At 36.6% G+C, this 24688-nt stretch overlaps 2 protein-coding genes across 6 annotated transcripts in view; both read left to right on the top strand.

Annotated features, from left to right (window-relative positions):
- LOC134824687 (cilia- and flagella-associated protein 221-like) overlaps positions 1–24688 on the top strand; it is an 83647-nt gene that overhangs the window by 18613 nt on the left and 40346 nt on the right. The window contains exon 1 of one of the 3 annotated variants that reach the window (XM_063836658.1): positions 24414–24423. The exons of the other annotated variants lie outside the window; for them this stretch is intronic. The gene's annotated coding sequence lies outside the window, so the exon portion shown is untranslated. Of the gene's footprint in view, positions 1–24413; positions 24424–24688 lie in introns of those variants that run through there. 3 annotated transcript variants of the gene reach the window in all.
- LOC134824908 (ATP-dependent translocase ABCB1-like) lies at positions 2240–24013 on the top strand. 3 transcript variants are annotated; one of them, XM_063836914.1, is made up of 30 exons: positions 2240–2409; positions 2757–2850; positions 3249–3348; positions 3461–3556; positions 3805–3964; positions 4794–4965; positions 5349–5590; positions 6846–7014; positions 7532–7652; positions 7852–7967; positions 11631–11834; positions 12089–12338; positions 12506–12603; positions 14770–14826; positions 17020–17091; positions 17291–17381; positions 17558–17628; positions 18006–18134; positions 18383–18460; positions 18690–18780; positions 18929–19054; positions 19181–19352; positions 19476–19631; positions 20003–20156; positions 21530–21608; positions 21751–21869; positions 22412–22514; positions 22657–22760; positions 22912–23058; positions 23245–24013. In XM_063836914.1, exons 2-30 carry the CDS (start codon positions 2830–2832, stop codon positions 23440–23442), a joined length of 3696 nt encoding a protein of 1231 aa, XP_063692984.1. In that variant the 5' UTR covers positions 2240–2409; positions 2757–2829; the 3' UTR covers positions 23443–24013. The 3 variants fall into 3 exon arrangements, with proteins under 3 accessions (XP_063692984.1, XP_063692983.1, XP_063692985.1); XM_063836913.1 differs by having other exon boundaries at positions 2240–2372; XM_063836915.1 differs by lacking the exon at positions 3249–3348 and having other exon boundaries at positions 2240–2372.

Genomic DNA, 24688 nt, shown 5'->3' on the forward strand with positions numbered 1-24688 from the left:
GTCACGAGTACCAATTTCGTTATACTACTTATTCAACATATCAAATAGGAAAGATAATCTGTTCATTACACCCTCTCCAACTAATCAATTTATTTATAAATCTGCATGGCTGTGGAACGAATTCCGTAAAGTTGGCCCGTTAAATTTCACCTCCACATGCGGATCTGTCAAGAATTTACTTAAACAGTCACTTCTAAGAGCTCAAAACCGGTATGGAACTGAGTGGTGTGACAGAAATTTCACTGAATTCTGATTATGAAGTGATATTCATTTGCCTGTTATTCCCACTTAAGCACTTACTGACTGACAAGCTTATCTATGAATACCATGCTTGCATTTAGGTAAACAACATACAACTCATTTCCAAGTTACGCTGAGCGCAACCGCCGAATGACTCAGCAATATTGAAACGCGCGCGCATAGCATTGCGCGCCGATGCTATGCGCGCGCGTTGTCGGCCGAAACTTGGGAAGTTCCCGCTCTAATATTCAGACGACAGTGATGACTCATTAAGAGCACTAATTTCGACCACTTTCCCGGTCGAACCATACCAAATCAAACTAATTGACCCACGTGTATAGCCAATGTCCTGGCGGTGCTGAGCCGATGTAAAACTCTTCTGTAAACTCTTTTGTCTCTTGTAACTTGTTTATATTTTATATTTTAGTTATACTGTGTACTGTGTACAATAGTTATAGCGTATAGTGTGTGTAGTGTGTAGTGGTTATTTTGTTGTGACGTGTCACTTTATACTTTGCTACCAACGTCAGCCTTGACTTACCATTTATTGTAATTGGTACAGCATATATCAAAACTAAAACACTGTTTTCGATCTGACGGGTGATGGGCTCTCTCTGATGGGACACAGTTCTAGGGGGTACCCGGGGTACGAGTTAACGAATAGTGTTCGTGTCCTTCCACAATCCCCTCTCATTGTGTTTTTGACGGAGGAGAAGCCTAGTTCATCCGTCTGCATCGCTTAATCGAGTTGAAAATTTAGCCAATAACAAACTAAATTACATGTTATACTGATAGCAGGTGTAGAGTTTATAACATACAAATTCTAAATTTTTGACGGCTGACGATGGTAAGTCGCTACGTTTAATTCGGGACTTTTATAGTCTTAAGTCTTGGAGCTCAAAATGTCTCGTGCTGTGGGCCGTATAAACGGCGCACACCACCGCCCCGCCTTACTTCACGGTTGCGGGGCGGAGCTGGTGCCGTTTGTCTCGGCCTCAAGTGGCGAGTGCTTGCCCATCGAATACACGATTGAAACACTAATTATTTATTGGAATTCTACAGTTTCCAAAACGAAGTACGAAGATATATTAACTTTGAGCTTTGTTTTGGCGACTGCTTCATCGATGGGCGAGTAGGTATTTGTTGTTTAGCAGTGTTGAATATTGGAGCAATTATATAATGTATATCTCCATCATAATATAGGCTAGTGTAAAGATATATAATCAAGAATACAAACAAACGCGAACGGTATTAGTAACTCGCTAGATTATAGATGTTATTTAAACACATATGTTTACGTCAATTATTACTAAAATTAATATTCTTTTTGCTTTAATATAATTACATTGTACATGTCACATGGATTAATGGATTAGTTGAATGAAACGTGTGCTACAAATGTCTACGCCTCACGCAGAACTGCGTACCGCTCAGTACTAATTCATGCTTGAGCGGTACTGCTGTTCACAGTGGCGCGCACTCAATTTAATCACAATAAATAACGAGCGCGCGGTTTTTTTTTGGAATCTCTCCATTATTATATTAATTAGATCGCAGTGCTCACGGCCTGTACTGAGTAAACGACAGAAATATCTTTTAAATTATTTTGCTTCTAAAATTTTGGCTCAAGTAATTAAGAAATGTGACATGTAATTGTAAGTTAACAATTAAATAGATCCTGTGCGCGGCGCCTACAGCTGACCTACGAATTTCTGAACAATTTTAAATTGTGGCTGTGTGCGCGGCGTACTGTATATGTGTTTGAAATTGAAATTTGAATTTATTTATGAATATAACATTATGTATTGATTATTTGTGGTAAATAAAAATTTTTCTTTCCTAAATTTTTCTTTCCTACATGATCCAGCACTTAATCAGTGATATCTTCACTTAATTGTGTTGGGCAGTTACTTCTGGGCCACCCTGTATTATTATACCCAAATCATTGAATATTCATTTGTGTTGCCAAATTTTATAATTTAATTGAATAACCCCCATTAGGTTGTCATGCATGTACGTAAAAGCGTAAATAAATAGACAAAGATGCCAACAACAAAGGTTGCTCCAGACCTGGAAAAGAATGGAAATGTAATTGAAAATTGTGTCAGCAAAGATGCAGCCATTGACTTGAGGTAATAATTTCCTCAGGAGTTCTACTATATTAAAAGGGTGAGCAAAGTTACCTCACATTTTACTTTCTGTGAAACTACACCTAAGCTATGTCATATGTCGTTATCAACTGACTGTTGAAATAATGTTACAATTATACTAAATCAAATCAAAATATAATGACACAAACATCATCACACATCATCACAAATATATCTACTAAAGTTTGAAAATTATCTTAAATCTATTGGCCTAGACAACCATGTTAAAATGAATCTAATTTACATACTTTCCACTACTATATAAGTTGATAAAGCGTTTTTTAGCAACATGAGGATTACACACAAGATATTCATTGTGCTTCTCTTTATTAGTAGCATACTGTAAATTTTAAATGTGTTTTTCAGTGATGATGGTGATCAGAAAGATAAGAAGGGGAAGAAAGGAAAAGGAAAAGATGAAGAAGAAAAAGAGCCAGAGATGGTTCCATTCGGCCAATATGTGAGTCAAATGAATCATCATTAATCATTAGTCATTACACTCCTGCAGAGTGCTGAGTCCCTTACTTATGATGCTTTATTATTACAAATTATCAATAGTTTAAATTCCCAATTAGTCAGACTGAGCAGGTTGAGCTGTAGTAATAAACAGTTCTGAGGTGTTAAAACATTTTCATTACTATCTTCAGTAACATCCTGAATCAGAAACTCGGTTAATATCAGTTCCTACAAAGTTTAACATTGGAAATGAAATGACACAACTAAAAACGATATGAATATAAAAAACATAACTCTTGTGCAGTGGCGTAACGTTGCCAGTTGGCGTCCCCCCGCCGAAAAAGCGCCCCCCTGCAGGTGCCCCCTCCTTATTACCAATTAATAGAATTCAATATTTTTCAGTATCGATATGCTACTAAGTTAGACGGGCTCTTTATAACAGTTGCCATATTCTTTTCTGCTATAAAAGGGTTAGCTTGGCCTTCTATCATGGTCGTGTTTGGTAAGTTCATTAAAATTTGAATGAGTAAAATTCTGGTGATATAACTATTTTCTTAAAAAAGTCCCAAAACCTAATCTCTTTAATATCATTGAAAAAATATTTCATGCTCCAGGAAAAATGATAGATGATCTAGTTGTGATAGATGGAGAAACGGTTCGTGGATCGCAAATGGCTTTGTTTGCTTACATTTACATTGGAATGGGCTTTTGTAAGTAAAAAGATATGAATAATTTTTCATATACCTGTTTTAAGAAATCTGCCACTTTCAACTCAGATCAGGAGTATTTTCAGTCCTGACAATTAGACTTAATTACTTCTAATTAACCAATCAGCTCGCAAGGGCATCCAACATCGGTTATCCAGTGACCATCATCAATACTTAGCCACCTCTTCTCTTGTTATTCACACATTTATTTCGATGTAAGGTCTGACTCGACTGTGTATAATACATTACAGTGAACATATTAGCTGGATACCTCTCGACCACGTTCATGCTCCTGTCAGCGGAACGACAGTCCAGCAAGGCAAGGAACGAGTACTTCAGGGCTATCATGAGGCAGGAAATAGGATGGTTTGATGAAACCTCCAGTGGAGAACTCACAACTAGGCTGACTAGGTTAAATATTCATAATTTTAATCTTATTAGGAGGGTTTGAGATTGTAAATTTCAGTGTTAATTTAATCCATTAATTGTTTGGTTATTTGACTCCTGGTGTGAAACACGCATATAATACAGGGTCGTTTGTTTGTAAACTTGCAATGTCACCTTGACTATTCCGGTAGTTGAACCTCACAATTAGTTACATTACGTCAACCTCACAATAATATGTGCTTTTAACCTTAAATCGTCTAAGTCGTGTAACTTTATGTGCCCAGAAAAATAAAATACTAATTTTTATTTTAGCTTATGATTAATATTATATTTTTACCTATAGTTTACCTAGATTTTAGAGAACAGTTAAAAACCGAGTAAACTTCTGGCCACCAGCATTATCTAACAGGAGTATTATTTCTCTGTAATTTCTAACTGTGTCATGTACCTTGTCTCATACAATGACTTTACTCTTGCCTACAATTTATAGAATAGTCAAGCAAAAATAAAGTGATATGTCTGAATCAGAGTTATTGAGTTTTATATTACAAAATAGGACAAAATCAAATTACCAAAAATGTTGTTAAACAAGTTTGTTGCGCAGTATCTCAGTTAACTAGGTCTTGAATGTAAATTCCTCAGCATCAAAATGGAGGCTAAAATATGTAATTAATATTATAATGCTTTTGGACATGGACACGAAGGGAAACACACAACGTAAGGCTTGAAATCTTCGTAAAACTACATCATTAGAGCCTGTAAAAACATTTAACTTAAGATAAGCACTCTATCCAGTAAAATTAAGCAATATTATGTCTTGACACGAAGCAACATAACAGTGAACATATTTCAGTGATATCAACAAGCTGAAAGATGGTATGTCGGACAAAGTATCTATGGCAGTCCAGTGGATGACAGCCTTCGTGGCCGGCTTTATCATTGCCTTCTTTTACGAGTGGAGATTATCTCTCGTCATCTTGTCTACTTCGCCCCTTCTAGCTATTTCTGGATATTTCCTTAGTAAGGTTAGTCCTCAAGTTAATGATATATTATGATGAGTATTTAATTTTAGTCTGAAAATTTTAATATCTTAAACTCTATTCTTAAAGATACCACCGATTTATTTAATTACTGAGAGTTGTTATTGAAAGTATAGAAAGTTATAGCCATGATAATCAATAATAATAGAGGGGGGTTCCAACCTCATTCTGCCTCATTTGGGCAGCTAAAAAAGGCAAAATTGGGATGAGGCAGAATGAGGTTGGAACCCTCCAATAGAGTTAGTAAAATCAAAATGTTATTTTGAATTGATTCAAACGAATTTAAGGTCATTTGATGTTTGAAGAGTCTTCTGACTCGACTGCATATTTTGATTGTTATAATGATCACTTATCACATATTTTTGCAGTTCATGGCGGAATTTTCCGAAAAAGAGCAGAGTGCGTACGCAGATGCGGGGGGTATTGCAGAAGAAGTTCTAGGTGCAATGAGGACAGTGGTATCATTTGGGGCAGAAAATCACGAGTCAAAACGTTACAACAAGAAGTTAGAATCTTCAGAGGCAAACGGAGTAAAGAACGGCCTGTTTTCAGGAATTTCCATCGGTATGACTATGTTGATCATGTTCTTGACATACGCACTGGCTTTCTGGTGAGATTTTGGATTGTTGATATTATTTTCTGATTTTATCGATTTCTTACGAGGTATAATCCTGTCAAATTTCCTATGTATACCATAGTGTACCAGTGTAACAGTGTAACAGTGCACCAGTGTAACAGTATAACAGTGTACCATTGTAACAGTGCACCAGTGTAACAGTGCACCAGTGTAACAGTGTACCAGTGTAACAGTGTACCATTGTAACAGTGCACCAGTGTAACAGTGTACCAGTGTAACAGTATAACAGTGTAACAGTGTACCAGTGTAACAGTGTAACAGTGCACCAGTGTAACAGTGTACCATTGTAACAGTGCACCAGTGTAACAGTGTACCAGTGTAACAGTGTAACAGTGTAACAGTGTAACAGTGTACCATTGTAACAGTGTACCAGTGTAACAGTGTAACAGTGTAACAGTGTACCAGTGTAACAGTGTAACTGTGCACCAGTGTAACAGTGTAACAGTGCACCATTGTAACAGTGCACCAGTGCACCAGTGTAACAGTGTAACAGTGTACCAGTGTAACAGTGTAACAGTGTAACAGTGTACCATTGTAACAGTGTAACAGTGTAACAGTGTAACAGTGTAACAGTGTACCAGTGTAACAGTGTAACTGTGCACCAGTGTAACAGTGTAACAGTGTAACAGTGTAACAGTGTACCAGTGTAACAGTGTAACAGTGTAACAGTGTAACAGTGCACCATTGTAACAGTGCACCAGTGCACCAGTGTAACAGTGTAACAGTGTAACAGTGTAACAGTGTACCAGTGTAACAGTGTAACAGTGTAACAGTGTAACAGTGTAACAGTGCACCATTGTAACAGTGCACCAGTGCACCAGTGTAACAGTGTAACAGTGTACCATTGTAACAGTGTACCAGTGTAACAGTGTAACAGTGTAACAGTGTACCAGTGTAACAGTGTAACTGTGCACCAGTGTAACAGTGTAACAGTGTAACAGTGTAACTGTGCACCAGTGTAACAGTGTAACAGTGCACCATTGTAACAGTGCACCAGTGCACCAGTGTAACAGTGTAACAGTGTACCAGTGTAACAGTGTAACAGTGTAACAGTGTACCATTGTAACAGTGTACCAGTGTAACAGTGTAACAGTGTAACAGTGTAACAGTGTAACAGTGTACCATCGTAACAGTGCACCAGTGTAACAGTGTAACAGTGTAACAGTGTACCATTGTAACAGTGTACCAGTGTAACAGTGTAACAGTATTAATATCCGACTATTGGCAGGTATGGCGCTAAGTTATGCGGTGAAGGTAAAGCTCTTCCTGGTGATATTCTCATTGCTTTCTTCAACATCCTGATTGGTTCCTTTGCAATGGGCCACGCAGCCCCTCATTTCCAAACCATGGCAGAGGGTCGAGGTGCAGCTTTTACTGTCTTTAAAACTATTGACAGGGTGAGTTGAGAAATATCATAGCTAGGACATGTTTAATAAACAATGTTACTGTATTGTTTAGTATGTATCATGGTTACACGTGCATAACACCTGTACTTAGTAGCATAATCATTCACTTCTAGAAGATATTTTTGAGGTATAAGTCTACTCTATTAAACATTATACAGTATACACGCGATAGTTTCTTGCTGAAAAGACTGCACAGTGAACCGCAACTTTTTATGTAACTGATAGTCAACAGATATAATCAGCCCTGGGACAGCAAATGTGTCATCTGAACCACAATATTTGGGACAATCGCTGTTTATTTATTTATAATAATTAATGATTGATGAGCATTAGTCCATAAGATGAGCTCTAGAGTCTAGATCCAAAAAATCAGCATATTTCAGTGCAATTAAGACTCACGGATTGTTTGATTGATATTCAACTGGGCACTGATCGACTAAGATACGATTTTACTGTGACCAAGTTCTGATACAAAGTTAAATGTGAGATTATGTCAAATAATTGTCAGGAATCTAAAATAAACTACGAGGAAGACCGGGGAATGATTCCCCCGTCATGCGCTGGGAAGATTGAGTTTAAGAATGTCGATTTCTGCTACCCTTCAAGGAAAGATGTTCAAATCATGAAAGGTTTGGCACAAAATGTTGTTTTTAAAATACAACTTTTTGATAGAAATGGAGTGAATTACATTACTTCTATGAAATGTTGCGAAACTAAAATCTAAATCCAAGCTCTTAACGAATGTTGTGAAAGTACAATAATGCTCAGTGAGAGAGTGTTATTGATGAAGGAGTGAAAGAAAGCGTCTAATTCTCCTCACTTACTCAGGGTTCAATTTAACACTGAAAACGGGTGAAACACACGCTCTAGTAGGGCCCAGTGGTTGTGGTAAAAGCACCGCTGTAGGGCTCATCGAGAGGTTCTATGACGCTGATCAAGGAAAGGTTTACAACTCCAAGTTTTCCAACATTACCACTTGTTGAACTGCTCAGCGTCTCCGACAGTACATGATCAAGAAATGTATTTAAAAAAACACTTAAAGGGATCATGAAGTGTCCCCGACTTAATTGTCAAAACATTTCACATATGCTATCACATAGAAACACTAATATAACAATAGGGCTCGGAATTCCCAGATTCGTAACTTAATTATGTCGCGTGAAATCGATACAGGAAGATCGCCCGAATTTGTTGGATTGTGGCTAACTGTCAGACACCGCAATAGAAACAGTGTTAAAACGCACATTTTTATTCATGTGCTGTGGCACCAATTTAATTGATAAAATCTTCAAATTAAAGGACCAGTTAACTCAAAAAAAAGTTATCCTCATATTTTGACAGATTGTGACAAATAGCAAACTGAGCAACGAGTCGAAATTCCTAAATCTCTAACTGCTCTCTAACGCGTGTAATTAGCGTTTGTATTATTTTGGCGATGACGTCATAAAGTCCCTTGCGCGCACAGAAGAGCTCGTGAGACTGTATTTTACAGGTAAAAATGGACATAATACAATGTTTCTCCCCTAAATAACTCGAAAAATAAGTGTTTTAGGGTACATGTTGCTTCATAAGTTGTATATAAACATGGCCATTCTGCACAATTTGCAATCATTCAAAAATCTGTAGGGCCTTCATAGCCCAATTTACAAGATACCCATACTTTTGCATGATTTCTGGAACCGGAAATCAGTTTTTCGCCAATAACTGAAAAAGTAAGCACTTTAAGGCATCTGTTTCTTCGTAAGTCATATATAAATATGCTAATTGCGGTTCTTTTGCACCCTGTCTAAAGACTCTATCACGATCCTATCGAAAATGGGCTCAGCACCACGCCCAAAATGGTTTTTGGCAAATTTCTCGAAGAGTAAGGATTTTAGGCCATGTGTTGCTCAGTAACTCCTATATAAACATGCATATGCCGCTTCGTTTAAGCCTATTTAGAAGTCTACGACCTTCAGAAGCAAAGGGTCGGTTACGTTATTGGGTCAATATCGGCGTGGTCAATATGTCTCCAACCGAAAATCGTTTATTCATACTTTTGAGAAGGTCTTTGCAAAAGTAGTAATATAATAAGTGTATTTCTAGATTAAAGTGCTATCTCATAGTTCAAGAATTGTATAGATTAACGTATGTCGTTTAGCCATCTAAGAATCGATCGTGCCGCAATATATATGGCCAAAGAATAATAGGGTCTTGGAAATTCTATATTTGTTCAGTGGGTCGATTGACTGAACACGTTTGCACTTGGTATTTAATTTTACCAGTAGTTTATTTATGTTATGTACCTACCGATGATCATACAAGTAGGACGATAACTAGGTAAGTCAAATTCAAAACACACCGCTCACCGTACACTCCAATCAGTATTACGTATACCGGGTATTTTTCAGTTCCCACGGCACCGTTCTGATAGGAGCTACCTCTACTAATGGTCCTATGGGAACGGCCGTAAAATAGCCAGACTTCATGTCTCCTGTACTGTCTGGCACGTGTGGATTAAAGTAAGAAATTTCGCTATGCTAAAAATATAATTGCTCTCGGAACTATGTCTTTTAGGATAGCGAACCATTTGACTGCTCGCATTCTTCCGAACAACTGTAATATTATATTACAGAGTTACACTCTGATCAGCTATATTTAATATATAGCACATTATTTTGTGTATTAGTTTCATGGACTGGGGAAAAATAATCGGTACAGTCTCCCTTCGTTTTAATGAAGCAATGAAAACAATCCAAAATTATCACATATGACATAACTTGTAATAGCAGAAACTTTCTAACCGTACATTCACCCGCCACTGTTCAAGAACTTATGTCACTGTTTAAAATCCTGACGTGAGCACTGTACATCCAATCAGCTATCCATATAGTTAGGGTGATAGCCAAAACTATAAGGATTTTGGAGAACTAGGGAAATAGTCATAACTCTAAAATTTGAGTGAGTAACACGTGTTTTATTGACGATGATAAACATTTGTGCATTGTATTACGCTATGCCAGCGCGCACTGAGGGACTTTATGACGTCACGCGGCCACAGCTTATTATTGCAATAACACGCGTTACACGTAAGCTAGAGAGTTGGTTCTTTCGGCGATACAATTTTTTACCAGTTTGTCACAGCTGATTTAAATCTTAGCCAAATTGGAGACTACAAATTTTTCAGTTAACTGGTCCTTTAACGACACTTGATAGATTTGACTTTTATCTTTCGAAAATTGTGGTTGAATAATGTGCATAATATACACAAGCATCAAATAGGTGTCTTATAAGTTTACGTACTGCTGTGTTATGTTGTAGGAAGAAAAACATTCAATTACCAAACACTAAATAACAATACACGTTTGTAAGAACCTATTACTTAAACTAACCTTAAATTATAAATAGTTTTTTCTGGATACAAACATTTACTTGTTAAGTTCATGGCAAAATATGTCCATCATCAGTTCCGATACTGATAAAACCCGTATATCTTGATCCATCTGTGTTTGGAAACTTTTCTCGGATCGCCGACACAACACATGATGGAAGTACGTATCGAACCTTTCTATCCAAATCTTGGGAGCTTATCAAATTCACAAATGATTTGTAGGCTAAATATGTCCACTTTTTTGGTGTCAAATGTGCTTTTAGATAGTCTCCCCGTTTTACAGCATCATTGATGGTGAAACTAAACAGGTATCTTGAATATCTAAGCCCTTGTTCAAATAAGACCATATGAAAAACCAGAAAGCTTCTCCTACTACTGGTGTCTCTTCCCTCACGGTTGTTACAACCTCCGACTGCACAATGTCTTACCATCAACCGTCTTTTGATAAATTTTAACTAGTAAAGAGTTGTTGCAGTGATAATGGAATGAAGCTAAACTAATATATTTAGTAATGTCATAATTGCAAAGCTTGACCTACTATACTCTGAAAACATGTGCCGCAGTCGACAACAAACGCGAAAATTTGTAACAGCTCTGACTTAGTTATTAATTCTTTAATTGGAAGATAAGACTTTTATCTACGGGGTACAGACTACGGATACATATGTTAGGTTCGTGTCTACACATTACACGTTATTCAAGAAAGCACACATTCGCAAGCTTTAAAATACAAAGACCGTACAGAACGAAAGTAAACAAATTGAACACTGATCGTGCTACATTCAAATTCCATGAAGTGAGCTGTCTTTAATTGCTTGTAGGAACTAGATTAATCGCTGTACACCAAATTTAGGAAGATATGTGAAATATAATGGTTTATACCTGATGGTAATCTTGTCGGTTCAACAAAAAAACCAACAGAAAACTTGTTATGGACAATTAAAATCAGGCGTTTTTACACATGTCGTATATGCTATCCCGTCACCTAGCCACAACTTGGAAAAATGTAATTGATATGCCCCATATTATCTCAGCTTGTGAAGCAATTACGACGGAGCTATTTTGGGATTGTGGCAGAATTACCAAGCCTAGCTCACTACCCAAGTTTCGAGTATTTTTGAAGAATTCGCAAATTTACACTTTATGATCTCTTTAAACTTGCTCCTCCCTTTGAGTAAGCACAGATTGACCACCAACTCACCAACACTGAACTGATTGATTACTCCCTTCATCCCAGGTATCACTGGACGGAGTGAACATTAAAGATCTCAACCTAAAGTGGTTGCGTAATCAGATCGGTCTGGTGGGCCAGGAGCCACTTTTGTTTGCTACTACTATCGAGGAGAACATCAGATATGGCAGGAGTGACGTCACTCAGACACAGATTGAGGAGGCTTGTAAGAAAGCTTTCGCTCACGATTTCATTATGGAACTGCCAAATGTAAGTTTACTTTTATCTACATAAATTATTTCTTTGGGACCGTAGATGCTGCAAAGTTTCCCCTATTATGTCCTCAGCCCTGGCATCCAAAAAAGTATCATTTTGATTTAGATCAACGTAAAACTTTCGGGTAAAGCAGTGTTAATAACCGATTTAGTCTTAGATCAAGTATGTACCAGTAACTAAGTTCTAAAAGTCTGTTTTAAAACTTATCACAAACATGTACTGAGTACTCTTATCTTCACTCTTATCAGAAATACCAAACTCTATGTGGAGATCGCGGATCCAAATTGTCGGGGGGTCAGAAACAGCGTGTTGCTATTGCACGTGCTCTGGTGCGCAACCCTAAGATCCTCCTCCTGGACGAGGCGACGAGCGCGCTGGATAACAAGAGCGAGGATATTGTACAGCGGGCACTGGATGTCGCTGCGGAGGGCAGAACTACTCTCATCATCGCTCATCGGCTCTCTACTATCATCAACGCTAACACCATTTCTGCTATTGGTATTTTTTTATTATATTTTTATAATTTTATTTTACTTTCTCAGAGAAGTTAATTCGTTAGTTTTACATCAGTGACTAACGAATCTTATTTTAACCAAGTATTTAACCCCGAACCCTCTGCTCCTTTAATAATAATTACTAAGTGTTTAATTTGACTCTAATTTAAGGAGAAAACAAGTGCATAGCAGAGGAAGGAACGCACGAGGAATTGTTAGCAAAGGAGGGACTTTACCACACACTTGTCATGTACCAGCAACAAGTACAGGTATAGTAAACTTGCCGAGCATGTATTATATCTGAACAGCGTTACAGTTTCTCCAGGCCATAATAATATGATGAATTTAGTTAAAGATCAGTCTTCATCGGGAAAATGGGCGATAATGTTTGGCCTCTATATGGCCACTATACGGCCTCTATACGGACTCTAAAAACTTCACATATAATCACATTATGAGCCACAATAATTTGTGTACATTTAATTTTCTAAAAAATGGTCCTAATTATTGGGGAATTTTCATTGTTCAATGTCCATGCTGAGAATTTACTAAATCAAATTTCAGTTCAAAGAAATGTTTATGTTCTTCAAATGACTATAATACTATAGCTGCACTGATTGATATGTATATGTGATTGATATGTACATGTGTTTCTCATAATTATAAATCTTCTAAAATTGGGGTTTGAGTCATATTGCCACATTGATCAATTACAATTATATTGAAATAATTAATAACTATTAGTGTCTTCGTGTTTTGCTCGGCTGGTATTCTCTGTTCTAAATGTTTAACTCAATTTAAATTGGTCGTCTAAGGACATCGTATATATTATATTTTATTATATATTGTTGTTACTGATATTCCCTTCTGGATAGACAGACCCACAGTGTATACTGTGTACAGTGTACACAGTATTCAAAACACCAAACATCAACTATCCGTAGTCACATCTACGATACTGAAATACTGATACCTCCTAGACGAGGCAATCTTTCAGTAACTGTGTACGTGGTGGTCTTTCTCAAGCAAATAATCTAGCAAACTGGACATTAAGCAAACAAATACGGTCAAATGATTAATTTTAAGACACATGACATGCTGTATTGGCTATAATTCATCATTTAAAATATAGTCACATACTGGTCATATACTGGTCACATACTGGTCACATACTGGTCACATACTGGTCACATACTGGTCACATACTGGTCACATACTGGTCACATACTGGTCACATACTGGTCACATACTGGTCACATACTGGTCACATACTAGTCACATACTGGGCACATACCGGCCATTCAAATGGTACTCACATACATATTTTAGTAAATTTTCACCACATGGTTGTGTTACAAAAGCTGTGCTGTTAAACTAAGTAAAGTTAAACTAAGTAAAGTTAAACTAAGTAAAGTTAAACTAAGTAGAGTTAAACTAAGTAAAGTTTTTTTTTATTTGGCAGAAAGTTCATGCTGGTTTTATATTCACAAGCTTTGTGATATTACAATAATTGTACGAGGTTAAGATTGGCTAATTTTACTGTTAAGGGGGCAGGGGGGGTCTTTATGAAATTTCTCTCAAAATTGATTTTATAGTTGTTTCTAATAGATGGGAGTGATATCTATCTGCTACTTTTGGTCCCATGGAAAAATTTTGTTCCTAGCCGAAATTATTGCCGGTCAAAGGTCAGCGCTCATGTGTAATTGTATTGCGCGAGCGATTTTCAATCGCGCGCCCTGAAAATTGAGTCTAAAAATCTATCTCCTCCTACATTTTTTGAGCTATCACCTTGAAACTTTCAGGATATGTTCTAAGGACCATTTAGAAACTTTTACTCTTTTTAGAATTTCGAGATAGGCCTTTAAAAAATTTTTATTCGATTTTGAAAATCTTGGACCTGAAAAAATCGTCAAAAAACGAGGTCCAAGATTTTCAAAATCGAATAAAAAAGTTTTAAAGGCCTATCTCGAAATTCTAAAAAGAGTAAAAGTTTCTAAATGGTCCTTAGAACATATCCTGAAAGTTTCAAGGTGATTGCTCAAAAAATGTAGGAAGAGATAGATTTTTAGACTCGATTTTCAGGGCGCGCGATTGAAAATCGCTCGCGCAATACAATTACACATGAGCGCTGACCTTTGACCGGCAATAATTTCGGCTAGGAACAAAATTTTTCCATGGGACCAAAAATATCTGGTAGATATCACTCCCCTCTATCAGAAACAACTATAAAATCAATTTCGAGAGAAATTTCATAAAGACCCCCCCCTGCCCCCTTAAGTTAAGTTCAACATTAACAAGCAAGTTACCGCCTATTTTTCTGTCAGTCTGGATTGAAATGTAAAAGCTCTAACTTCTTAACTGAAACTGTAAGGATGCTAATTGCTACAAAAAGCGCAACAAGTTCCAATATCTCATAACAAAACGCATTATCTCAGAACGAAGGTGGGGAAGAGCTACCAGCCCTACCCAGCATTGAGGACGTCCAGAGAAAGGTATATGGACTGTATATTTAAAAAATTTAAAAAATACTTACAGTAACTTACAGCTTTACAGTACAATGACATTCAATGACTTACAATTACTAAAATAATTATAAAAACAACTTTCAATCGCCTGCAATAACTACTATGCAACTTTCAGTAACTTATAGTACAATAACTTACAATTGCTTACAATAGTCAACAGTAACATTATCTGATTGTTAGGGGGTCAGGATGAAGCCCCCTCCCCCCCCCCCCCCCGGCCCCCTCTTTGACACGACATCGACATAAAATACCCAGGCAGCAGATTGCTGCTATCAAAAACTCTCCGCAGCAAACAATTTCTCCTGTTTTTTTATAACATTTAATTACCATACACTCAACACTGTTATTTATTACTGGTACCTGAAATCCCTTTATCACTAATTTGTACACTAATCAGTTTGCCCGCTACTCCAGAATTGTATTGTTTATCATTATGTCGCGTGGAGCAACTGTTATGAGAAGGTTACAACAATTTCTCACCATAGCAACCTGGCAACTCTAAACTTGGAACACGGTCCTCCATCACGTACAAACTAATAATAAATACGGAACGCGCGACACAAAATAACGTGTCGCAAACTTCCACCCTTTCTATTCACTGTGACATAAACGACGCGCATTCGCGCAAGACTCTTGTAATCATGGTTAAAAGATTACATTAGATCTTGGCAGTGAAAATATAAGTGGATTGTGAAAAAATGAGTCCTACGGGTAAATGCCTCACAGAATGGCTAGCCTCACAGAATGGCCAAATTTGTAAATGTTTTTGTAACTAATTTTTTATAAAAGACTGGTAGGTTTTGTGGATACCATATGAAACAAAAGTCTTCTGGCAACACTTCCTGTGGTGAAATCATTAACTAGGACCACATTTTCTGGCATAAATATGACTGTTTATGTAGAAATTTTGAGCACTGAAAAATTTGTTTTCAAATTTTTGAACTAAGTTTACATTTGGGTGAGAACTTCTGGCACCAGTATGACAGAAGATGTTCAAAGAATAGTATTCATCAAAAAAAACGAACATTGTTCAATATAGGAAGAAAAAAAATGCTAAAATGGCTACACGCCTCACAAAATGGCCAAAATATGCCTCACAAAATTTGTTTTCAAATTTTTGAACTAAGTTTGCATTTTGGTGAGAACTTCTGGCACCAGTATGACAGAAGATGTTTAAAGAATAGTATTCATCAAACAAAACGAACATAGTTCAATTTAGGAAGAAACAAAATGTAAAAATGGCTAAACGCCTCACAAAATGGCCAAAATATGCCTCACAAAATGGCCAAAATTTAAAACTCCTTTTATTCAATGAAACCATAAGTCTAAAGTATTCACAAGCTATTTATTATACAATAACACCCCAGATGGAGTGTTTTTACAGCCGAATGAAGGTTATAAATCATGAAATCAGGGAATATGAACAACGCCACACAAAATGGCCATTTTTGGTGTAGGAAATTATGCCCTTTTTATTCAGTTCTAAGAAATTTCACCTATATGGGGGTGTTAAAAAGGCATATTAATACCAGCAGCATGCCTGAAACAAGAGCCAAAGGTTTTAGAAAAATAAAATTTTCTCGTTTTCTTTTTTTTTGCCATTTTGTCAGGCATTTTTTCTTTTTTGTGAAATAATTTTTCACAGCTCAGTTTTTTCGTGAGTTTTAGGTTATTACCCCATTCCTTAATAGGTTTTCTAAGAACGTGTGGTGATAGAAATTTAAAAAGTATCTCCATCAACAAAATTATAGAAATTCAGATTTGGCCATTCTGTGAGGCATGTTTTTTTCGAGGAAGATTTTCCGGCCAATTTTTCTCAAAGAAAAAATGGTTATGAGATTAAATGAACCCCCGGGAAGAAAAATATGAGTGTCAACTTAGCTTCTTATGAGATAAAAACTGGAATAAAGTGTGTTTTGTGACTTTGAGAGACCTTCCTTTTTTTTGGCCATTCTGTGAGGCAAATAGAATCCTCTTTGGGACGCAGATTCAATGGTGCAGATCCACTTTGCCATCTTAAGAGGAACTCATTCTCACAGCGTCCTTTCATTTCATACACTCTTTTGATCCATTTCTATCTTTTATAGGCTATATTACTATTAGTTGTTTTTTTTTAAACTCCAGCTTCTGTTCCCGACAAATGATCAGGAAACATTGCAGGCTTCAGTAAAACGAATGGTGTCCGAGAAATCAATTCAACAGGCTGTATCTGAGAAGGAGAAAAAACTCGAGGTGAAATATTGTTAATTGATTTTAAAGCGAAAATTTGATAAAATCTACTTTAAAATTTAATTTCATAGAGTTTCATCTCATGTAAACATTTTTATTTTTAATTTTACCCAAACATTTATTACTTACTTTAAAATATCAGAACTTTTTAATTTTACCAAAACATTCTTGCAATTTTTGCACATTCTTGCAATTTTATCAGGTAGTAATTGAAGATGGTCCACAAGAGATGGCAAGCTTCCTTGAGATAATGCAGGAGAACAATGCGTACGAGAACGCGTGCATCGTCGTGGGTATGCCAGCTTTTCATATTTTATCTAAATTCTCATTGGAAATGTCAGAAGAAGATTTGTTTGATGTGTCACATGAACGTATGTTTTATGCTACACCTTGTTATTAAAAATTCTGATATTTTAAAGAAGTCATGAAATTAATGATGGTCTAATTCTAACTGGATGATTTTCTTCAGGTGCTTTTGGTGCTGCCGCTAACGGTGCAACCATGCCAGTCTTCGCAGTCCTCTTCGCAGAAGTTATTCAGGTTAACATTATCTTTTTAAAATTCTTAATTTCTACTGTTTGTTTAACATTTATTCTAGATTATAGATATTATCAGTTTATCCTTGGCCGAGTTATCACACCGGGTCTGGATCTAATGAGTCTAGTGAATCAATCCAGATTGAATAGTTGATCATTGAATTTACCTGCAACGTAGATAAGAAGAAGTGCGACTACATCCCACGCTATGATGTTCTAATGGATGTTACGCTATATTAGCGACAAGAGAAACGCCACTTTTGGACGTAAGGAGAGTTCTCACTCCTGGACTCCTCAAACTACATTATATTAGTATTTAAAGTATGGGGTACAATATACATTATTATACATTGTTATATCCTAACATATTTAACCTCGTAGGCCCTGGCTTCAGTGTTACCACCGGATCCAGAAAACGAAGACTACAAACCTGACTACAGCAAAACTGACAAGTGGTCTTTATTCTTTGTAATTGTCGCCCTTGTGGCTGGTCTTGCCAACTTTTTACAGGTATGTAGGATTTTGTATGTTTCTCAGTTTCAAATCTTTTGATTACAGTTTAAATAGGAATATGTTCAAGCTTTTTATGTAACTGCTGTGTTTTCAGATAAGTTCGGCAACAAAAATAAAACAAATTATTATGGTTTTGAATCTGGAAATTATCGTTAATATGACAACCTTAACCCTTATGAATTTTTTCAAGTTGTAACCGGTTCCCTACTGCCATTGTGATTTAAAACTGTGCACCATTATTTCAGATTCATTTCATGAGCCTCAGTGGTTTAAGCTTCACAACGAGAATGCGACGGAAAGCTTTCAAAGCTCTACTCCGAAAGGTAGGTTCCTTTTTAGGTTCCTTTTAGGTTCCTTTTATTTGTGAAAACCTTTTTCCCGGCGGAAGAACTTGACACGTGATGTTTTGAAATACCCGACAAATTAGAAAATTCTCAAAATTTAAATAGGTTTAATCAAAGTATCGTGCGGTTATAATAAAAAAGCATCCAATTCCCTTGAATTAAATTTGAAGTTTTGTGCGGATATGATATAAACGCCTCTATTTTCCAGAACATGGGTTACTTTGACCTACCAGAGAATTCGATTGGAGCACTTACTACACGCTTATCAGAAGATGCGGCTGCTATCAAAGGAGCTACTGGTTTGTTTTCTAGTTAATACATTTAGCTAGTTACCAGGCTTGTTGCTTATAAACCAGCTTTTATTTAGATAAATTGTGGGTCACAGTTTATACTAAAATCAGGTCCTGTTCTGCACCGGATAGTTGAAATTCTTTAAATTTCCCTCAGGAGTTAGGATTGGTACGATATTACAAAACTTAGTTGGATTGGGAGTTGGTATTGGGATAGCCTTCTCTGCAAGTTGGCGTCTTTCTTTGCTCACTCTCGCTTGCATACCTTTCGTAGCAGCTGCAGGTAATACTTGTATATCATCTTCGTTATTGTAAAGTCATTTATCATTCATCCCAGAGAAATTTTCCCAACAAATGGATAACAAAAAGGCGCTGACCCCTTTCCCTCCACATTACTTTGTTTTTCCAGGGAGTGTCCAAATGATGCAACTGACTGGAACCATGAAAACCATGACAAGGCTTTACGAACAAGCTGGCCAAGTTGCTGCTGAAGCTGTTGAAAACATGAGGACTGTTTCTTCGCTGTGTATCGAGCCACTGTTCTTAAAGAAATACGCTGCCTCCCTTAAACAACCTTCCCAGTAAGTTTGGATAACTTAAATACTATTTCGTGTCAGTTCTGTACAATGTTACTTTTTCAAAAAGAAGATATTTCATACATTCCGATTGCCAAATAAGCAAATAATAAGAATTGTAAATCTCAGGAAGTTTAAGAAGCAAGCTCATTTGACAGGAATATCCATGGGGCTGGCTGAAGCGGTCATATTCTTCACCTATGCTGCTGTATTTACGTATGGCAACTATCTCATGAATCTACCAGTTTGTCACAGTGGTAGACTGACTTTTACTCAGCTCATGAAGTAAGCCTTATGTTCATAATTAGGTCTGTTCAATTAACATGCATATGTTTTTGTATTTCTGTTTTTTTTAATTCAAATTTTACAGTGATATGATGTTGGAAGTATGAAGGTATAAGGTAGATAGAGAACAAAAAAATATATATGGGGAGCAAAGAGATCAGACTAGACTGTTCTTTCACTATCCAATAAACATTTCCATAGATGCTTAGTGACCTCAGATTTGAAAAGACTAGTAGACACAATCTGTAACAATTCTGACTTAACTTAGGTAAAATTAGTGACACAATAGACAGACTGTCGGCCAAATTGCAAGTATGAGTCTGATAGAGTTTAAACAAAATGCCGTGAATAATGGAAAATACTTCTTACAGGGTATTTTCTGGGATAGTCTTCTCAGCCATGACAATTGGTGAGACAATGGCCATGCTACCGGACTACGGAAAGGCGAAAGCAAGTGCTTTCAAGCTTTTCAAACTCATAAGAGAACCTCCCATAATCGACGCTTACACCGATAAAGGAATGAAGGTGAGAAGATTATTAGACTTTGGTTGAATCTGAAAAGTATGTATTCAGGTATTCAGGGGAACCTTCGAGATGTTCTAGATGTTCTAGTAGTTCTAGAAGTTCTAGATGTTCTAGAAGTTCTAGATGTTCTAGATGTTCTCTAGAAATCGAATTACACAAATTTGATCCATGTTGCCCAAACAGATGTTTTGCCCATTGGGGGTTTTATTTTTTAACTGATTATGATGTAAACAATAAATTAGTCCATTGGAGAATTCAGAATGGAGATGCTCCCCTTACTAGGGGCTTTCAATCAATAAATATTTGTGGCAAATTTAAATGTTAAATTTATAGCATTACATGCTTGCCAATGATATTAGATCGTAAAGTAACCCATCTTGGGATATTTTAGCTTTTACTAAAATTGTGGCACAGCTTGCCCAAATGGTGGCTAGAAATGGGCCCGTGTGCCTCAAATGTGCTACATATTTTGAGAATACATCCCCTCCCTGCAAGGTTGTTAAATACGTCAAATTTTCGTGAAAGAATACGGCGTATTCGGTTCTAATAAAGAATACGTCGTAATACGCCGTAATACGGTAATTTCTATGGATTGTTAAATACGTCCACGAATACGCCGTAATACGCCGTAATACGCTGATTTGTCAAAATTAAACTTTACAGCTGCGCGCCACCCTCATCATTGATCATGCATTAAAGGAGTGCAGTTATACATGATAACTTAAATTTGTAATCAAATTTCATGGATAATCCGATAAGCTAACATTTTTTGCGAAATTATCAATTACATATTAATACATATTTAATGATTTTGATGTTTAGAATTTAAAGACCGTCCGCGATCAATTTCAACTTCAAGCCAAAAGCCGCGCAACAACTTGCACTACTCCGGTCTGGGAATTAATTTTTCAGTTTGTTAGCCGTCAGTAATTACTAATTAGGAATTAGAGGCTGCTCCTAAAACGATCTCGCAATTATCAAAGTTTAAGACCATTTTCTAAAGTTCAGTCCCCTCAACATATTTGAATTTTTGAATTTTTTGAATAAAGAATACGTCGTAATACTAATACGTCAATTTTCGAGGATTAATACGTATTCGTATTCCAATACGTATTCCCTCCTAATACGTATTTAACAACCTTGCCGTCCTTTAAGTCTTGATATAAAGATGCAGCGCGCGTTACGACGTAGAATTATAAACATACATCGGTCACGTACATAACAACAATCTTCGGACTAATTGATTACGAGCTGTTGTTTAAGTTTTTCTTCAATTATATTCCGAATTCAAAATCTGTTTTGGTTTATTTGTTCAAACAAGATTTAACCTAACACCCCTGTGTATCATCGTTATAATAATTACCGTATTTCAGCCTGAAGTTCAAGGACTTCTCCGGTTCGACAACGTCAAATTCGACTACCCGTCACGACCTGACCTGCCTGTTCTGAAAGGTAAAAATTCGATGAATATTCTGAATATTTTATTTTTTGCATTATAATAGAGAGTGGCTAAAAGTTAGTCTGCTAACTTTTTCAGTCCGTTCACAGTTCACCTATGATAGTAGGCGTACCACTGCATATCGTATTTTTTCAGGTCTCTCGTTCAAGGTGGACAAAGGCAAGACAATCGCCTTGGTCGGGGAAAGTGGCTGTGGAAAATCCACCTCGGTGCAACTTTCAGAACGGTTCTATGATGTCCTCGACGGCAATGTGGTTAGTTACAATGGATATCACACCTTAATAGCAAATTAAATATCTAGAGCGGAATCACATAGAATTTTGGTGATATTTTATAATTGGTATATTAAATACCGAATTCGGTGAAATTAGGCTTGGGTTAGCAGATACGTATACTTAAGAAACGGTAGCAAAGCTCGTATTTCATGTTGGCTGTACGATCACCATTAAATATTGTCCATATCTTTGGGTGGCATTTTAAGGCTCGAGGGCTGGGCAGCTAATCCGGCGCATCTGGTGACCCGTTCAATGAGTTAAATACGGTGAATAGAAATAATAAACTGAAACAAATCCGCACTTTGAAGCAACCTTTGCGCTCGTAAACACAACCATATTTTCATTATCATGTCACTCGATTTAGTAATAGCTTGATTTTGTTAAAATGATCTGACACAGGGACTTGATAGGGTAATTTTAACCGTCTAGTGCTAAACTTGGCTCATATTTCAAGGTTATTTCGAGGAAAACAATGGAATAATAAACTTGATGTTTTCATAATAAACAATTTCCAATCTCAGACGATCGATGACATTGACATCAGAGAGATAAACGTAGCGCATCTGAGACAACAGATGGGGCTCGTTTCACAGGAACCTATCTTGTTCGACTACTCCATTGAGGGTCAGTACAGTTTGTAGTTGAACATATTCGTTGAAATCACAGGTCAATGAGCAGGATTACATTATAAAGATGGGTGAGCTCATTGCCACATATCTTTCAGTTACGTAACAAAATTACTAGCTGTTAACTGAGTTTTTTTCAGAGAACATAAAGTACGGAGCTCTCTTCAGAACGGTGACAGAGGATGAAGTCCGGAGAGCTGCTATCGCTGCTAACATCAACAACTTCATCGTGTCTCTTCCTGATGTAAATCACACAGAACTACTCTTTTATTCATAGTATTAGTATTCATAGTATTAGTTGGTGTCTGTTTTGGATTGTTTAGTACTTGAGTATTTGAATCAAACTAAATCTAAACTTTAAATCTAAAAATCCAACTCACTGTTCACCATATCAGGGGTATAATACCCGTGTGGGTGAGAAGGGAACTCATCTCTCGGGAGGACAGAAGCAGAGAATAGCCATTGCTCGGGCTCTAGTTAGGAACCCCAAGATACTGCTCCTAGACGAGGCAACCAGTGCCCTGGATAACGAGAGCGAGAAGGTAATTGATGATGATCAAGTGATTTTCTGATAAAACATGCTGCGGAATTGTTACAGTTTTATCTAATATCGGCAACCAAAAGTAAATAAAAGAAGCACTATTTTCAAATTGAGCAGATCTACAACTCCTAAATCAGTGTTATAATGTCTGTACTGTGAACAAGTCTGTAGCCCTGATTATCCCCAGGTCGTACAAGAAGCTCTGGACAGAGCACGTGAAGGCAGAACATGTCTGGTGATTGCCCACAGACTCTCAACCATCCAGACAGCAGATCTCATCTGTGTCATCCAAGAGGGTTCAGTTGTGGAGAGTGGGACTCATGCGGAACTGATAGCCTTGAGGGGGGTTTACTACAACCTTAACAAATCCGCTGACAAACATTAGGTTGAGTCTTTCCAGTTGACTGGTTGAGACTTTTCCTGAGTACTAAATATTAATAGAGACTTTTTGGCCAGATGTGGAGATTTAAAGCTCGTATGGTAATAATATTGTGTTTGGCTGCGGTTTATAACTGAGATTTTAAACCAAAATACAGAAATTCTGAAGGTATAGTATAGGAGCTGTAAAACTTGTATTCAATTAAAACTTAATTTTATGATGGTCTGAACTTAATTGTTGATAGTTACTTTGTCCCTTGTCATTTTCTTCACACTATTTCCACTCTATTTGCTAATTCCAAGTTGAAACTTCTGTACACATTTTCTTTGGCCCTTTTCTTGTAAATCAATCGCTGGATGAAATGTTAATATCAAACTCACCAAACGATAGAATTATTTTTTACGACTTCTAATACTGTTTAATATTCTGTGTTTATGTCAAATTAACATAATATGTAATGTGCAAAGTGCAAGTATCAATATAACTAATTCTTTTGTACACTCTTAGCTTGTTAGTTAATTCTTTTCCTTGTGTATAATATTTTTATCAGATAGTTCAAAACATTTTTTAATGAAAAGATGCATTTTTAATTGTCAACACAATTTAGACTTAATCGAATGTAAATAATCTTTAATCTAGGCTTCAACATCCAATTTCAACTAGCGCATCGCTCGACCTGAAGATAAGCGGACTTTTTATCCTATAATTTATAACCATAATATCATCAGTATCCAACAATTTAGACCTACTCGAATTTTACTTTTGTTACATTGATGCACATTTTGCCGGCCGATTGCTGAAATGTAGGGCAAAAAATAGCGATTGAGCAAAAGTTCGTTTCCATTGCACGGATAAAAAACAATAAAACTCTGGTTTACTAGTACGTACTAGCACTTAATGAATAAAATATAAATAAACCAATATCGGCAATCAAAGTAAATAATCATTAAATTTCAAGCGGTACCCCAATTCAAATTAAATAATTTGTACAACCATCTCCAAAAAAGTAAAAGAGTTTAGCAGTTAGTAACGCACTGTTAGAATTACGTTACGATAAAATGCTGCTCCAAGTTTTTTGTTGTTGTTAAAAATCCAACGCTCGGGGTCGGGAGAAAAGTTAATTGGTATGCTAATATACTTTTATACTGCGTGACCATCTATTAAAATTTATGGAAACTTTGATAATTTTACCTTATTAAATATTTTTCGATTTTAGTTGAACTTGACCTGAACGACAATTTTATCTAGTAGG

The sequence above is a fragment of the Bolinopsis microptera genome, chromosome 13, assembly GCF_026151205.1.
Source record: "Bolinopsis microptera isolate Bmic1 chromosome 13, MBARI_Bmic_1.0, whole genome shotgun sequence".
Taxonomy (NCBI): domain Eukaryota; kingdom Metazoa; phylum Ctenophora; class Tentaculata; order Lobata; family Bolinopsidae; genus Bolinopsis; species Bolinopsis microptera.

What these genes read in the sequence shown, in the direction of transcription:
- LOC134824908 (XM_063836913.1), top strand. Translation starts at nt 2,284, where the DNA reads ATGCCAACAACAAAGGTTGCTCCAGACCTGGAAAAGAATGGAAATGTA. An exon ending in TCTTCGCAGAAGTTATTCAG is followed by an intron (nt 17,629 to 18,005) that starts GTTAACATTATC and finishes TTAACCTCGTAG; the next exon opens with GCCCTGGCTTCAGTGTTACC. An exon ending in ACACCGATAAAGGAATGAAG is followed by an intron (nt 20,157 to 21,529) that starts GTGAGAAGATTA and finishes ACCGTATTTCAG; the next exon opens with CCTGAAGTTCAAGGACTTCT.